We start from the raw sequence: 18,271 nt of genomic DNA, 5'->3' as shown, positions 1-18,271 counted from the left end.
TGGAGATCAAGTCTCTGACATGGAGTCTGGTCCTGTGGGTAAGAAGGGAAGGGAGGAGAAGAGGCAAGCTGTAGTGATAGGGGATTCCATAGTTAGGGGGACAAATAAGAGGTTCTGTGGAAGAGATCGAGTATCCCAGAAGGTATGTTGCCTCCCTGCTGCCAGGATCCAAGGTATCTCAGGTCGAGTTCATGGCAGTCTCAGGAGGGAGGGTGAGCAGCCAGATGTGTGGTCCATGTAGGAAAGGCAAGGAGAGTTCAGGGAATTAGGCACTAGGTTAAAGGTCAGGTTGCGATGTCAAGATTGCTCCCTGTGCCATGTGCTAGTGAGGTTTGAAACAGGAGAATAATGCAGCTTAACACATGTCTAAAGACATGGTGTGGGAGGGAGGGCTTCAGGTTTCTGGATCATTGGGCTCTCTTCCAAGGGAACGGTTTGCATTTGAACTAGAGGAGGATTAGTGGCCTTACAGGAAGGTTTGCTAGTGCTGCTCCGGTGGGCTTAAACTAGATTTTCACGGGGAGGGGGACCAGAGTGCCAGAGCAGATAGAGGAGGGAGGAGGGAAAAGATTATGTGAAAATTGCAAGCACCGCTAGAAGGCAACAGGTTGTACGTGGTGGACATGTTCTCAGGTGCATCTATTTCAATGCAAGGGCAAAAGAACTTAGAGCGAAGATTGGCACATAGAATTATAACATGGGCCATTAGTGAAACTTGGGTGCAGGAGGGGCAGGACTGGCAGCTCAATGTTCCGGGCTCCCGTTGGTTTAGATGTGATAGAACAGTTGGGGGGTGGTGGGGGGGTGGTTGAAATGGGGAGGTGTGACGTTACTCATCAGGGAAAATATCACAGTTGTGCTCAGGCAGGACAGCCCAGAGGGCTCATTTACTGAGACTATATGGGTGGAGCTGAGGAATGGGAAAGGTATGACAACACTCATGCGGTTGTATTATAGACCACCCAATAGTCAATGAGAATTGGAGGAGCAAATCTGTAGAAAGATAGCAAAGAGCTGCAGGAAACTTAAGGTTGTGATTGTAGGAGATTTTAATTGTCCACATACAGACTGGACTCCCATACTATAAAAGGGCTGGATGGCTTGGAGTTTGTCAAAAGTGTGCAGGAAAGTTTTCTAAATTAATACAGTATATCAAGGTACCAACTACAGAGAAAGCAATAATGAATCTCCTATTAAGGAACATTTAGGACAGTACGTGTAGGGAAACATTTTGGGTCTAGTGATCTTAATGCCATTATTTTCAAGTTAATTATGGAGAAGGATAGATGTGGGCCTCGGGTTGAGATTCTAAATTGGGAAAAGGCTAATTCTGGGGAAATGAGAAAGGATCCAGAATGCATGGATTGGGATGAGTTGTTTTCCAGCAAGGGTGTGCGAGGTAAGTGGAGGAACTTCAAAGGTGAAATTTTGAGAGTACAGAGTTTGAATGTTCCAGTCAGGATTAAAGGAAAGGTGAGCAGACCTGGAGAATCTTGGTTTTTGAGGGATATTGGGGATCTGGTTCAGAGGAAGAGAGAGGTGTATAACAGGTATAGGCTACACATGGCCAATGAGGTACTTGAGGAGTATTTTTTTTAAAATGCGAGAAAACCCTTAAGAAATAAATCAGGAAGGTGAAAACAAAAGACATGAGGTTGGTTTGGCCGACAACGTGAAGAAAAATCCTAATGGTTTCTACAGGTACGGGATATTAAAGTCAAGTCATCACCTTTATTTATCATTTATACAATGCTTGCACGGTAAAGATGAGATAGCGTTTCTCCAGGATCATGGAACACATTGAAATATTAAAATGTATACAGTAAAAGTCCACAGTACCCTATCCACATATATTCTGGGAATTCAGGAGCCTGATGGCTCGGGGGAAAAAAACTGTTGCTCAATCTGAACGTAAGGACTGAGTGCTACAGTACCTCCTACCAGATGGCAGAAGGGAGAACAGTTTACATGAGGGGAGTGTGGAGCCTGTCATAATGTTGCCTTTTTCCTGTATCGAGTGTTGTAAATGTCCTTCATTGTAGGAAGAGATCTTTTCCATCGATTTAACTATCCTCTGCAGGCTCTTGTGGACCGAGATGATGCAGCTTCCAAACCAGGCAGTGATGCAGTTGCGCAGGATGCTCTCGATACACCCTCTGTAGAATGTAGTGAGGATGGAGGTTGGGAAATGAACTTTCCTCAGCCTTTGCAGGAAGTAGAGGCATTGATGGGCTTTCTTGGCTATGGAGCTGGTGTTAAGGCACCAGGTGAGATTGTTAAGGCACCAGGTGAGATTCTCCGCCAAGTGCACTCCAAGGAACTTGATACTCTTGAGAATGGACAAGCCATCAATGGTCAGCGGAGCGCGGTCCCCCCGGGTCCTCCTGATGTCGACAATCATCTCTTTTGTTTTATTAATATTCAAATACAGGTCGTTGGCTCTGTTAGCGACTGCACCTCATCTCTGTATGCTGTTCCTCATTCTTACTGATAGGCCCACCGCAGTCACGTCGTCAGTGAACTTGATGATGTGGTTCGAGCTCTATTTAAGCTGCACAGTCATGGATCAGCAGAGTGAATAGCAGTGGACTAAGCACACATGCTCAGTGCAATGGTCTTGGAAGTGCTGTTACCAATCTGGACTGCCTGAGGTCTCCCTGTCAGGAAGTCAAGAATCCATTTGCATAGGGAGGTGTTTAGACCCAGCAGGCCCAATCTCCTTATCAGGTACTGAGGTTTGATAATGTTGAATGCTGAGCTGAAGTCAATAAACAGCATTTGAACATACAAGTCCTTGTTTTCCAAGTGGGTGAGAGGTAGATGGAGGGCAGTGGCAATGGCATCATCCGTAGTGCAGTTGGGACTGTATGCAAACTGCAGGGGGTCCAGTGACAGGGGCGGCAGGAGTTTGATGTGCCCAATGACGAGCCACTCGAAGCACTTCATGATGGTGGGCTTGAGTGCGACAGGGTGGTAGTCATTAAGGCAGGACGCAGACGAATTCTGCGGCATTGGTAATTGGTGGTGGCTTTGAAGCACGTTGTGACCACGGCGCTTCTCAGGGAGATGTTAAAGATGTCAGTGACAATGTCCGCTAGCTGAGCTGCACATCCCCTGAACACTTGGCCAGGAATGTTATCCCTTCCAGCAGCTTTCCCCGTGTTGACCTTGCCTAACCCTCTCTTCACATCGACCACTGCAAGACACCACCCCTGATCGTTTGGAGGAGGGGTGGTCTTCTTCACCACCACATCGTTTTTCACCTCAAAATGCATGTAAAAGTTGGTCAGTACATTTGGGAGGGAGAAATCACCAGCACAGGTAGATGGTGTAGTCTTGTGGTTGATGACATCTTGCATGCCCTTCCATGTGTTGCGTGTCTTTGCTGTCCAGGAAATGACTATGAATATGCTGGGCATGCGCACATTTTGCTTCCCTAATGGCCTTAGACAGTTTGGCTCTTACAATAGCTAGGGCTGCCTTGTTGTCCACGCTGAAGGTTCTGTTTCGGTTCCTGAGCAGTACACGCACCTCCGCAGAAGTCCATGGCTTCTGATTAGAGCAAGTAATGATGGTCTTGGGCACAGTGACATCATCAGGAAACTTACTAATGTAGCTGGGCACTGATGCTGTATACTCCTCCAGATTGATGGAGTCACCATCAGTTGCTTCTTTCTTGAGCATTTGCCAGTCAGTGCGCTCAAAGCAGTCTTGAAGTGCGTGAATGGTCCCTGCTAGCCAGGTTTTTAACCTGCTTCCAAACTGGTCTGGAGTGTTTGACGAGCAGTCTGAGGTTAGCATTACAGAGATGTGGTCTGAGTATCCGAGGTAGGGGTGGAGCTCCGTCTGATACACATCAGGAATATTCATATACATAAGGTCCAACTCATTCGCCCCTCTTGTAGCAAAGTCCACATATGATGGATTTCGGTAGTCCTGACTTGAAATTCCCAGTGATAATAATCAGTCCGTCAGGGTGCGAAGTCTGCAGTTCGGTTATAGCCCCATAAAGTTCCCAGATTGCTTCCTTAGCATTAACACCAACAGTGAGGACCGTGGTGAATTTCCATGGTAGATAAAATGTTCTACATCTGACAGTGACAAATTCTACCAGTGGTAAGCAGAAAGTGGGCACAGAATTGTGTGAAGTAAGGAAAACAAGCAGTGAGGTTGTGGAACCTACACAGATTAAAGAGGAGGAAGTGCTTGCTGTCTAATAGCAAATAAGGGTGGATAAATTCCTAGGGCCAGATAAGATATTTCTTTGGACCTTGAAGGAGGGTAGTGTAGAAATGGCAGGGGCTCTGGCAAAAAATATTTAAAGTGTTCTTAGTCATGGCAGTGGTGCCAGAGGATTGGACAGTAAATAAAGGATGCAAAATTAACCCTGGAAATCATAGACTGGTGAGCCTGATGTCAGTAGTAGGTAAATTATTGGAAAGTGTTCTAAGACATCAGATATACAATTATTTGGTGAGCCAGTTAACATGGCTTTGTGCATGGTAGTTCGTGTTTAACCAATTTTATAGAGTTTTTGAGGAGATTACTAGGAAAGTTGATGAAGGAAAGGCTGTGGACGTTGTCTACATGGACTTTAGAAAGCCCTTTGACAAGGTCCCACATGGGAGGTTAGTCAAGAAAGTTCAGATGCTTTGAATTCATGGTGAAACTGGATTCGATAATGGCTGAATGGGAGAAGACAGAGTGGTAGTGGATGATTGCTTCTCAGACTGGAGGCCTGAGGCTAGTGGTGTGCCTCAGGGATTGGTGCTGAGACCATTGTTGTTTAGTAATCTATATCAATGATCTGGATGATAACATGGTAAATTGGATCAGCAAGTTTGTAGATGGCACTATGATTGAAGGCGTTGTAGACAATAAAGAAGGGTTTCAAAGCTTGCAGCGGGATCTGGACCAGCTTGGAAAATGGGCTAAAAAATGGCAGAAGGACTTTAATGAAGACAAGTGTCGGATGTTGCATTTTGGAAGGACAAACCAAGAAATGACATACATGGTAAATGCTTGGACACTGAGGAGTGCGGAAAAGAGGGATCTGGGAATAAAGATACATAATATCCTGAAAGTGGCGTCAAAGGTGGATAGGGTTGTAAAGAGAGCTTTTGGCATATTGGCATTCATAAATCAAATTACTGAATTTTGGAGTTGGGATGTTATGGTAAAGTTGTAAAGACATTGGTGAGGCAGAATTTGGAGTATTGTGTGCAGTTTTGATCATCACACTACAGGAAAGATATCACTAAGATAGAAAGAGTACAGAGAAGATTTACTAGGACGTTGCCCAGACTTCAGGAACTGAGTTACAGTTAAAGTTTAAATAGGTTAGGACTTTATAGTAAATGTAGATAGGCTTTTTCCACTGAGGGTGGGTGAGATACAAACCAGAGTACATGGATTAAGAGTGAAAATAGAAAAGCTTAGGGGGAACACAAAGGGGAATTTCTTCACACAGGGAGTGGTGGGAGAGTGGATGAGCTGCCAGCTGAAATGATGAATAGGCTCAATTTTAACATTTAAGAATAATTTGGACAGGTACATGGATGGAGAGGTATGGAGGGGTATGGGCTGGGTGCAGGTCAGTGAGCCAGACAAAAAAAAATGGTTAGGCACAGGGGCCTGTTTTTGTGCTGTAGTCTATGGTTCTATCTGCGGATCGTACTTTCGCAGATAAAAACACAGTTCAGGCCATCATGTAAATCAACTCCCACTCTGTCTACACTTCCCGCTACCTGGGGAAAGCAGTCAACATATTAAAGACCTATCACACCTCAGTCACACTCTCTTCTTTCCTCTCCCACTGAGCTGAAGACATAAAAGTTTGAAAACATAAACCTCCAAATTCAAAAACAGTTCCTTTCCCACAACCATTGAATAAAAACCTCTCATTAATCATATGATGATGCTCCTTGCACAGTTTTAAATGAATTGCTTCTGTGTAACACCACATTCTGCACATCTGCTTTATTTTGCATTACATGTTGAACTGAGTTATATGTTGATTTGACTGGATAGCACATAAAACAAAATAACTTAGTACATGCAACAACCAATTGATTTCAAAAAAGTAACAGGACAGCTGTTAGTGGGTTCTGCCTCAGTTGAAAGTGTACAAAGGTTTAGAAGATACACCCATGCATTGATAACTCTTTTCAAAATGATGTATAACGTAAAGTAGATCTGAGGATAATAAGGTCTCTTCAACATCGGAGCGACTGAGCGCAGACTGGGAGATCGCTTTGTTGAGCTGCAATAGCGCAGATCTCTCTGTGGCTACCCAATTCAATCCCCATCCCATTCCCTTGCTGACACATCTGTCCATGGTCTCATACACTGCCAGACTGAGACCATCTGCAAATTAGAGGAACAACACCTCATCATCCGTCTGGGCACCCTCCAACCGGATGCCATTATTGTCGACTTCTCCAACCTGTTTAAATCCCCCCCCCCCCTTCTTCTTCCCTTGTCACCTTCCCCTAGCTCAGGTCTTTCTTGCTCTCTCTCTCTCTCTCCTTTCACAGAGCAAAGTCAATTCTCAACTCTCCTCATCATATCCAATTAACACCTTTTGTTGACCTGGACTTCTCCAGCCAGTCTTGTCTTTAGTCTGATACCTTCCTGTTCTTTTTCTATTCCATGAAGAAAGGCTCAGGCCTGAAGTATTAGTAATACATCTTTACTTCCTACTCAGCTGTGAGACCAGCTGAATTCCTCCAATATATCTGGGTGTTTTTACTGACGATAATAACATCTATCCTTTTTCCAGTCAAAGTTATTTATAATTGAAAGGAAAGAAAGAAAATAGTATTTACTGATTTTAGCTGGAATATCCAGCAAGGAAAAAGGCCATTTGGTCTTTTAATAGTCAGTCAATCTGATGAATAATTCTTGATGACTGGAACAAGAGAAATCCAATGCCTTGTTTCATATGATGCTGTGTGATCTTTTAAATACAGAATATATCTCATTTCATTTCAAAAGTCATGAATGAATTTGCTTTCCTCACCCATTACATTGAGATCACTTATTTAAAACATTAGACGTGACAACACAGTACAGGCCCTATAGCCCACCTATATAAACCTACTCAACAATCTAAACCTTCCCTACCTGTTATCTAGAGGATAGGGAACAGCACCAAACAAAGGATAATCCATGTGCTTGCTCCTGGAGGGTCATCTGACCAAGCAGGTTGTAAGTCATTTCCCCATGTCAATCAAGGACTAGCCCACCCACAGATGAGGGCACACCTTACGATTGGCTCTCTTAAAAACCTTTCCTCGTTTCGGCATCCCTGAGCCAACCCCTCCAGCTGGCTGCAGTGGAAAGCCCACCATGTGGAGCAGCTCTCTCTCTTTTCCCTGAGGAATGAACTCTAACTCCACTCCAGGTGGCGAGTCGTTGTGATGCTGAAGAGACCCTTGTAAGATGTGTGTCATTAAAGGGTAGGGAGCTACAGTGGTGCATGCTTAAGGACAGTTGTGACATATCCAATATTGTAATCATTGCAATATACTGTATCTGTAAGCAATCAGGATGTGGTGGCTGCCAGTCAGCGAGGGGTGACGGGTACGGTTTATACAGTCTTTTCATATTATTTGTGGGAATTGTGGGTTGTTGTGAGCATCGGTTGTTCAGCCACATGTGATGTGTGTGAGCTGTGTGTGATCTGCTTGTTGTGTATATGAGTACAATCCCTGTTGCAACTTCCCCCGTGTTAATAAAGATCCTCTGTCTGTGATTAAATTGCGTTCAGACCCGTCACTTCTTGGACCTTCAACTTGTTTTCACCATCACACTACCTTACCCATAACTATTATTTTTGCATCCATGTGCCTAAGAGTCTTTTAAATGTCCTTATTTCTCCAAACTCCTCCACCACCTCTGGTAATGAATTCCAGTCATCCACTACTCTCTGTAAAAAAAAAAATACCCCTGCTGTCTCCCCTAAACTTTCCTCCCCTCACCTGATGCAAATATCCTCTGGTATTTGGCTCTGTCACTCTGAAAAAGGGTGCTGGCTGTCCACCATATCTATGCCTCTCACAATCTTGTAGACCTCAAATCCTTATGCACTCCAAAGGGAAAAGTCCTTGCTCTGTTAACCTTGCCTTATAAAACATGCTCTCCAATCCAGGCAACATTCTGGTAAATCTCCACTGCACTCTCTCCATAGCCTCCACATCCTTCCAGTAATGAGACGACCAGAATGGAACATGATAATCCAAGTGTGGTCTAACCAGTGTTTTATAGAGCTGCAACATTACCTCATGGCTCTTGAACTCAATCCTCTGACTAACGAGGTCCAGCACACGATAAGCCTTCTTAACTACCCTATCAACCTGCGCAGTATCCTTGAGAGATCTATGGATTTGAACAGCAAGGTCCCTCTATTCTTCACATTTATTTGGATTGAATTTCATCTGCTACTTTTCCATCCAACTTTGCATTCTCTCTATATTCTGCTGTAACCTATAACAGCCTTCTATACTATCCACACCACCTCCAACCTTTGTGTCATCTGCAAACTTACTGATCCATCCTTCCATTTCTTCATCCAGGTTATTTATATATATAAAAAAATCACAAAGAGCAGGGGTCCCAAAACAATCCTCTGTAGAGCGCCACTAGTCACAGACCTCCGGTCAGAACATGTTCCGCTATTATCCTGTGCTTTCTGAAGGCAAGCCAATTCTGATTCCACACAGCCAAGGTCCCATGGATCCTACATCTCATGCCTTTCTGAATGAGTCTCCCATGGGGGACCTCATCAAATGCCTTACTAAAATCCACATACACCATATCCACCATCTTACCTTCGTCAATATCTGGCACGTTACATCAGAACCGTCGATGATGAATAGAAGGAATCAGACTAATTATTCAAAGTAAAACATCTTTTCATGTACTAAATGTTGCAAGAAGTATTTCATTACACTTACCCTTCAAAAATATTGCACTTCTCAACACACTTTCTTTCACGGCTGTAATAACGACAGGAAAAGCATTGCAAAGGTCCAGGGCCCCAACAGCCATGGTTGGAGCAGAGAGGATCACAGACCTTGTTTTCAGCCACTTGGGAGGAGGAATGAGAAACAATTCACAGATATATTACACTTGGAGGATAAGCAAAAAAAAATATTATATCAAGTTTAACATTTTATATCATGACTTAAAATTAGCAAGCTGACTAGTTTGAGGCTTTATATGCTGAACAAGAACAGCCTCAAGAATCTGGAATTTTCCAACATCTGAAGGTGCAACAGGTCCTACTAGCGCAAAATCGTTGAGGACCCATTACACCCTGTACACAGCATCCTTCAACTGCGCCCTTCAGGAAAGAGTATCAGAGCTAGAGAAACAGCTTCTTCTTACAGGCAGTGAGAATGCTGATTGACCAAAGGAACTGTTCACACTAACCATCTGGGACTCTCGTACTCACGAGAGAATATTTACTTATTTGAATGTATTTATGAATACTTGCTCTGTATATGTATTGTTGGCTGCATGTGTGTTTATGTCTGGTTGTGTGTCTGCATGTTTTGCGCTGAGGACCGGAGAGCACTGTTTTGTCAGGTTGTACTTGTGCAATCAGATGATGATAAACTTGACTTGGCTACTTCAGATAAAGTAAAACTCCACAAAATAAAAATCAGAACAGTCAACATTGTTAGTTAAACATGCAACAAAATATATTGAAAAATTTGCATGGAAAATCAAAATATACCAAGGATATGAGAATAAATAGTTCTTTTTCCTTTGGCTTGGCTTCGCAGATGAAGATTTATGGAGGGGTAATGTCCATATCAGCTGCAGGCTCGTTTGTGGCTGACAAGTCCGATGCGGGACAGGCAGACATGGTTGCAGGGGAAAATTGGTGGGTTGGGGTTGGGTGTTGGGCTTTTCCTCCTTTGTCTTTTGTCAGTGAGGTGGGCTCTGCGGTCTTCTTCAAAGGAGGTTGCTGCCCGCCGAACTGTGAGGCGCCAAGATGCACGGTTTGAGGCGAGATCAGCCCACTGGCGGGGGTCAATGGGGCAGGCACCAAGAGCTTTCTTTAGGCAGTCCTTGTACCTCTTCTTTGGTGCATCTCTGTCACGGTGGCCAGTGGAGAGCTCGCCATAGAACACGATCTTGGGAAGGCGATGGTCCGCCATTCTGGAGACGTGACCTACCCAGCGCAGTTGGATCTTCAGCAGCGTGGATTCAATGCTGTCGGCCTCTGCCATCTCGAGTAGTTCGATGTTAGGGATGAAGTCGCTCCAATGAATGTTGAGGATGGAGCGGAGACAACACTGGTGGAAGCGTTCTAGGAGCCGTAGGTGATGCTGGTAGAGGACCCATGATTCGGAGCCGAACAGGAGTGTGGGTATGACAACGGTTCTGTATACGCTAATCTTTTTTAGGTTTTTCAGTTGGTTGTTTTTCCAGACTCTTTTGTGTAGTCTTTCAAAGGCACTATTTGCCTTGGCGAGTCTGTTGTCTATCTCGTTGTCGATCCTTGCACCGATGAAATGGTGCAGCCGAGATAGGTAAACTGGTTGACCGTTTTGAGTTTTGTGTGCCCGATGGAGATGTGGGGGGGCTGGTAGTCATGGTGGGGAGCTGGCTGATGGAGGACCTCAGTTTTCTTCAGGCTGACTTCCAGGCCAAACATTTTGGCAGTTTCTGACAACGGAATAAACTGGCATTACAGAGGACAAAACAGCAGAAGGTTGTGTCCAGCTCTGTGGAAGAACACTGTAAGTGTTCATTGCTTGGCTCAGTTTATTTCATAAGCACAGTTTATTCAACAATAAAACCTAATTAAAATTGCCATTTTGCACAAATGGTTTGAGCTGTTGTTTCGGTGTCCATATTCAATTTTTTTTGATGAATGTGGGAGAAGAAGTGAAGCCACCCTATTGCGTTCCAAACCTGGTGCAAAATCCCATTCAGGCACCTCCCTTTCTAAATAACAATCTCACAGCATTGGTGCAAGCATGTATCAAAAGTTCTATAAATTTTCACATGTATTTTGTTTGAATATTATATTTAACAATTTTTAAACCACAACAGTAAATACATTTCTTCAATAAACAACTTTCAAAATTATACAGGTGGTATACAAAATCTCTCTCCCCCTCCCCCCAGAAAAGAAAAAAAAGAAAATAGAAGAGAGAAAAACTGGAGAGTGTCAAGAGAATAAACCATACATCGTAAAGTTTTTAATAGTATAATGGGGCTGGAGGTTACCAAGAGATGGAATCTTCAGAGAGCCTGTGAAATATTCATATTTGCAAATATATGGGCACCATATTTATTTTGTAAATTATAAGTTATCTTCTCAAGTGGAATACAGCTACGAAGTTCTGCATCCCTTAATCTGTGTCTGATTTCCAAGTAATAGCTATATACTTCCTAGAAACTGCTAAAGCAATTAGTACAAATTCAATTAGATACACAGTTAATTTAAATTTAGGTCTTATAGCCCCAATATTACCAACAAAAATAACATCAGATCTGACGGGAACTTAACCTCTGTTAATCGTTCCAAAAAATTTCCAACTTCCAACCAAAAATGTTGAACTTTAGGACACTTCCAAGTAGAATGCAGAAATGATCCATCCTCATGACCACACCTACAACATAAATCTGATAATGTAGGGTTCAATATTTTTAATTTTTGAGAAGTTTTATGGCTGATGAAAAAAGCTGTATTGAACCAACCTATACCTAACATTAATAGCATTTGTCATATTATCTCTACATAGTTGAATCCAAGCTTTCTTATCTATTTGTCTATTTAAATCCACTTCTATTCTTAATCTTGATTTATGCACCCTTAATTTAGGGCTTTCTTTTGAAGTAAATTATGCATTACAAGATCAATTTATTTACATTATTATTACGAATCAATAATTCCAATTCAGTCTGACAAGGTAACGTCAAACTTGGACCTATTTATCAGACAAAAGTATTATTTTGCATGTTATATTTATTCTTCATGTGTTCAAAAGTAATAAATCTTCCAGCTTCAAAACAATCCTCTATTCTCTCAATACCCATCTGCATCCAAGTCGTCAAAAATTCATTATCCATAGAAAATAGAATAAGTCTATTTTGATATAAAGGCATTTTTTATCAAATTAATCCTTTTGCACCTATTTCATAATCAATTTTATTTCATAATTTCATCAAATGTTTCAAAACAGGTGTGTCTCTGCTTTCCACCAATAATTTTGAATTCCACTTGTACTTAAAATCCTGTATATTAATTTCTCCTATTTTACTAAGTTCCATATCAACCCAAGCAAGAATTTTATTTACACCAAACAAAACATTAATAAACCTCAATTGAGCTGCCTTATAATAATTCTTAAAGAGGGGAAGTTGTAAACTTCCCAATTCAAACTTCCAAATCAATTTTTCCAAAGAAACCCTCGCCATTTTCACTTTCCATAAAAACTCTCTAACACTCATATTCAAGTCTTTAAAATTTTTTTGAGGAATTGAGTAATGGTAAGTAGGTCAGTTTATATAAATTATTTGAATCATTATTGACCCTAATATCTAAATATTAATTCCAGCATCTGGCCACCTACATTGAGTGGCCTTTCTACACTGTGTACAATCACCCTTAACAAAGGGAAAAATTTCACTTTTGTCCCAATTAATCTTATACCAGATACTTCATCATATTCTTCCAATCTTATATGTAATTGATGCAACAAATTCATAGGGTCTGTCAAATAAACAGACCACCATCAGCAAACAAATTTATTTTATATTCTTCTTGATTAACCTTTATACCCTTAATCTTAAAATCTTGTCTTATTTACTCCGCTCAAGGCTCTATTGGCAAAATAAACAAAGCTGGTGATAAAGGACATCCCTGTCCACTCAATTTAGTTAATTGAAAAGAAGGAGAAATTTGTCCATTTGTCACCACTTTTGCACACAGGATATTTATCTAAAATTTTAACCCAATTTATAAATATCAGTCCAAAGTCAAACTTTTCCAATACCTTGCACAAAAATTCAATTCTAACCGATCAAAAGTATTCTTTGCATCTTAAGCTACTCCCTTTTCTGAGCTAAATGAATTAAACAAATCAATCTACCAATATTATCACTAATTGTCACTTTTTAACAAATGCTGTTTGATCCACATTAATTCAATTTGGTAAATATTTAGCTAGTCTATTTGCTAAAATTGTAGCAATAATTTTATCATCTGCATTCAATAATGATATTGGTTGATAAGATGCAGGCTTTAATGGACCTCTATCTTTCTTTGATATAACTAATAATGCCATTTTAAAAAGATTCTGGAAGAGAATGGGATTCTGCCACTTGCTTTAACACTTCTATAAACACCTCACTAACTTCTCTTGACGTAAAAGGAGCATCTAAATCTTTTTTATTCCAATAATTCAAACGAGATAAACCTATTTGAGATAAAGGTGTTGCCTTCCTAGAAAATGGCCGTTTTTGTGATTTTCTACTATGTCAAGAAACATAAATGAAATAAATATTGTATTGATTTGTTTTCTTTTACAAAAAAACCCCACAAATTCTAAGTGAGGTCATTTTATTTGTTATTCCAAATTTTTGGGTAGTGATTTGTGATTTTTGTATGGGGATATTTCCCGAACAAGGAGTTGCTGAGTTTTGGATTGACAGATGAAAGCAAGAAGCACAGTTTGGTGTTGGATATAGGAACAGAGGGAGAACTTTAGATAGCTCTGAAATAGAGCAAGCCTGAATAAACTGGTGAACTCTAGAGTCAAAGGAAGATTGATTATTTTGAACAATTTCAAAGTAACGCCACAAAATTTTGAATGTTTGAGACTTAGATTGAAGGTTATTCACTTACTGCATTTTTTATTTGGTTTATTTCGCTGTGTACTGAATAATTGTCTGGAAGATTTGAACAACCTTTCCCATTCCAGAGTCCAAACATAGCAGAGCTTCTTGTTGTTGATCATTCTTACATGACCATCACTAATCTCCTTGAGGGAACGCAGCCCCAAAGAGCTGACATTCAGATTGACCAAAGCAAATGAGGTCTTGCTGCTGAGAATACAGAGATGGAAAGAAATTACATGAGTATTTACACCCATATAACAGGTGGTTATTCTGAAGTTCACTTACAAGTTATTTTAAGTGAGTCACATAAGCACAGGAAATTTTAATATTTATGATACAATACATTAGAAGCCCTTCTGGTGCCACCCAATTAACCCAGTACTTATTTGGAAGATAGGAGGAAACTGGAGCACCTGGAGAAAACTCACACAGGTCATGGGGAAAATATACAAACTCCTTACAGACAGCTGTGGATTCAAACCCACTTTGCTGGTGTCGTAATAGCATCGAGCCAATTGCTATGCTACTCGTGTCGCCGAGTAGCTCTTTCAGCTCACCACATCTGTACGGATCCCCATTACCAGCACTTGGTGAACAGCATTGTTTTCCTTTGTGATTCAAGGGCTCATCCAGATATGTTTTAAATGGTGAGAGAGTATCTGCCTCCACCATTGGGGACCTTAGGAGAGGTTACATGCTCCACACCCATATCCACATTCATGGCACAGAAGTTGAAAAAGTGGATAGCTTCAAGTTCTTCGGAATGAATGCAATTAATGACTTAACTTGGAACAAACTCGTCGATGCAATGATCAAGAAAGGACAACAATTCTTCTGCTTTCTAGAAGATTTGACAGGGTCCCTCTTGTTCCTGAGCAATCTCTGTAGGGGCACCATCAAAAGCATACTTGCTGGATGCATCACCTCAAGGTACCAGAGCTGCTCTGCTTGAGATCTGCTTGAGATCACTACATGTAGTGCAGAACATCAACTCTATCTACATCTTCCTTCACATACTGAAGAAGCTATTACATGCCGGAACACTCTCTTCTCCCTCCTTCCATTGCAAAGAAGGTTAAGCAGTGTGAAAGCACAATCGAACAGTCTGAAAGCTTCTTCCCCGCAGCCATCAGACTTCTGAAAGAACACCATAAAAGTGCTCTCATGATGCTCTTCCTTGCAATCCTCTGCTCTATAATTGTACTCTTTTCACAGGTATACAACTGTTAGACAATATCTGTCTGTCTGCTCGCAACAGCACCATCCTACTGTATCAGATATTTTGTGAAAAATAAATAAACTTGATTCATTTTGTTAATCTCTTTTAATCCTCTTAAAATTATATTCACTGGATTTGGAGAAAAGTTTCTCATTATTTATCAGTTCAACATGGCCACCTCCATTCCAACATAGATAAACCCAGGTTATTCTTGTTTGCCAAAAGATTAAATGAATATTATGCATTAAAACAGTCTTTCCTTTCCTGAGTGAAGTGTTAATATCAGGATATGTTTCTCTGTTCTACATCTGCTGTAGCTTCATTTCTTTCCCTCCCCAAATCATCTGAAACTTGACAACTTTGTACAAATCTGTCCTCCAATTCTTTGCAGCGCCCTTATTAGAAGCATGGTAAATTCAAGTCCAGATCTATGACCCACAATACTATCAAAGCCACTCTTGAATATTTTGACTGCCCTACCATCAGCAAGTTCCAAATTCCCACAACACTTCCCATGAAACTGTGCTTGCTGCTTCGCTCTTAAAGAGCCAAGTATAACTTGATGTTCCATTGTAATTTGTTTCACACAGAGGATGGTCATGACCTGGGATGAGCTGCCAGAGGAGGTGGAGGAGGCAGATACAATTATGATATTTTGAAGCTGTTTGGACTGGAGAGGTGTAGAGGGATACAGGACTCATACAGCCAAACAAGGTCAATATAGATCAGCATCAAAGTTGGCATGGATGAGGTGGGCCAAGAGGACCAGTTTCTATGCTATGTGATTCAATAATTCCTGAATTTTACTCCAGTTCTTCCACTGGCATCTTGGCTCCCAGATAGCAGCAAGAAGAAACGCAGTGTCTTCCCCTATGCAGATGGCCAACTGAAGCAATAAGTAAATGTTGTCAGTGGTAAAGCTCTAAATCTGACTTGTTAAGGGAGGGCTGGGAAACTTTTAAAAACTTAGAAAAAGAAACTAAGAAAGTCATTAGGAAAGAAAAGATGAATTACGAATTTGGCAAATAACATACAAAAGGATGCTAAGAGTTTAAAAAAATACATATGAAGAGTAAAAGAGAGACACAAGTAGATATAGGATGATTGAAAATGATTCTGGAGAAATTATAATGGGTAACAAAGAGATGGCAGAGGATCTAAATGAGTATTTTGCATCAGTCTTCACTGTGGAAGAGCAATATACCTGATAGACAGACGTCTCAGGGAATAGAATTAAGTACGGTCAAGATTACTACAAAGAAAGTGCTTGATAAGCTAAATGGACTAAAGATAGATATGTTTCCCAAACAAGACGAGGTGCACTACAGGTTCTGAAGGAGGTGGCTTTAGAGATTGTGGAGGCATTGAAAATGATTTTCCTGGAATCAATGGACTCTGGCATGGTTCTGGAGGACTGGAAGTTTGCAAATGTGGTTTCACTGTTTAAGAAAGGAGGGAGGTGAAAAAAGAAAATTACAGGCCTATTAGTCTGACGTCAGTGGTTGGAAAGTTATTAGATGGTTTTGTGGCTAAGTTTGCAGATGACATCAAGATGGGTGGGGGAGCAGGAAGTGTTGAGGAAACCGAAATGTAGCAGAGAGACTTGGACAGTTTAGGAGAGTGGGTGAAGAAATGGCAGATGAGATACAATGATGAGAAATGTACGGTTGTACATTTTGGAAGAAGAAATAAACAGGAAGATTATTATTTTGATGTGGAGAAAATTCAAAACTCAAAAGTGCATAGGGACTTGGGAATGTTCTATTCTAAAAGTTAATTACCAGATTGGATTGGCAATAAAGACAGCGAATGCTATGTTGGCATTCATTTCAAGAGAAATAGTGTATAAGAGTAAGGAGGTGTTGATGAGCTCTATGGGCCTCTGGTGAGACTTAATTTGCAGTACTGTTTTGGGTCCCTTATCGTAGAAGGGATGTACTGAGATGTTGGAGAGAGTTCAGAGAAAATTTATGAGGATGGTTCCTGGAATGCAAGGACTAATGTATGAGGAGCGTTTATCAGATCTTGGACTGTATTCTCTGGAGTATAGAAAAATGAGATGGAATCTCACAGAAACATTTTAAATGCTGAAGAGATTGGTCAGAGTAGATGTGAATAAGATGTTTCCCTTGGTGGGTGTCCAGGACAAAAAGGCATAGAATTAAAGAGTACCCAGTTAAAACAGAAATGAGGAGAAATTTCTTTAGCTGAAGGGTTGTGGATTTGTGGAATTTGAGGCCCGATCACTGGGGGAGTTTAAGGTGGAGATTGATAGGTATCTAATTAGTCAAAGTATCAAGGGATATGGGGAAATGGCCGGAAATTAGAACTAGATGTGAGAATGGTTTAGCTCATGTTGGAGTTGTGAAGCAGACTTGATGGGACAAATGGCCTACTTCTGTTCCTTTATCTTGTGATCTTGTAAAATGTAAGATTTATTCTTGTCCGATCATTTAAGAATTTAAAAAATACAGAGACACTTAAAACAATTGAACAAACCAAATTGGGTCCCATCAAACCTTATCAATGAAACCTTTATCTACCTATCTCAATTACTTTTTACTGCATCTGATGCTCCTAATGTAGTCTCCTCTACTTTAGGAAGACTGGATGTAGACTGGGAGATTGCTTTGTTGACCACCTTCATTCTGTCCAAGAGCAAGGACTTCCCAGTGCCCAACCACTTCAACTCCACACCCCATTGCCACATTTTGTCTACCAGGTTGAGGCCACTGGTAAATCGGAGGAACCACACCTTGTATTGTGATCGGCAACCTCCAACCAGACGGAATCAACATTGACCTCCAATTTCTGTTAACCCCCACCCCTGGTCTCTTGCTTTCCCTCCTTCTTCTGTCTCCCTTCCTTCAGCTCCCGAGACCCTTCTCTTCCATCTCCAATTAGAGCAATCTTTTTCAATCCTCTGCCCCTTCCCATCACCCCTCAGCTCCTTTCCCTTCTTCCAGCTCCTACTTGTATCTACTTATCACCTGCTATCCTTGCTCCTCCCCCTTTACCTCATCCCCAGCCTTCTTACCTTTTAATTCAGGCACCTGGCCGATTTTGGCTCTCCTGTCGATGGGCTCAGACCCAAAACAATGACAGCCTTTTGCTTTCTATGGGTGCTACGTGATCTGCTGAGTTTCTCCGGCACTTTTGTGTACTGCACTGGAGTCCAGCATTAGCAGA

General features: G+C 41.3%; 1 protein-coding gene across 10 annotated transcripts in view; it reads right to left on the bottom strand.

Moving 5' to 3' along the window:
* Positions 1–18,271, bottom strand: part of egfra (epidermal growth factor receptor a (erythroblastic leukemia viral (v-erb-b) oncogene homolog, avian)) — a 334,197-nt gene that overhangs the window by 54,787 nt on the left and 261,139 nt on the right. For 9 of the 10 annotated variants that reach the window (XM_069912695.1, XM_069912648.1, XM_069912661.1 and 6 more), the window contains 2 exons: positions 13,871–14,070; positions 8,958–9,090 (listed from right to left, as the gene is read on the bottom strand). In XM_069912695.1, coding sequence (XP_069768796.1) covers positions 8,958–9,090; positions 13,871–14,070 — 333 coding nt within the window. The remainder of the gene's footprint in view (positions 1–8,957; positions 9,091–13,870; positions 14,071–18,271) is intronic. The other variant, XM_069912639.1, reaches the window with a different exon arrangement.

The sequence above is a fragment of the Narcine bancroftii genome, chromosome 1, assembly GCF_036971445.1.
Source record: "Narcine bancroftii isolate sNarBan1 chromosome 1, sNarBan1.hap1, whole genome shotgun sequence".
In the NCBI taxonomy this organism is placed as follows: Eukaryota; Metazoa; Chordata; class Chondrichthyes; order Torpediniformes; family Narcinidae; genus Narcine; species Narcine bancroftii.
The sequence above is the reverse complement of the archived record's forward strand: the minus strand, read 5'-3'. Positions and strand labels throughout refer to the sequence as shown.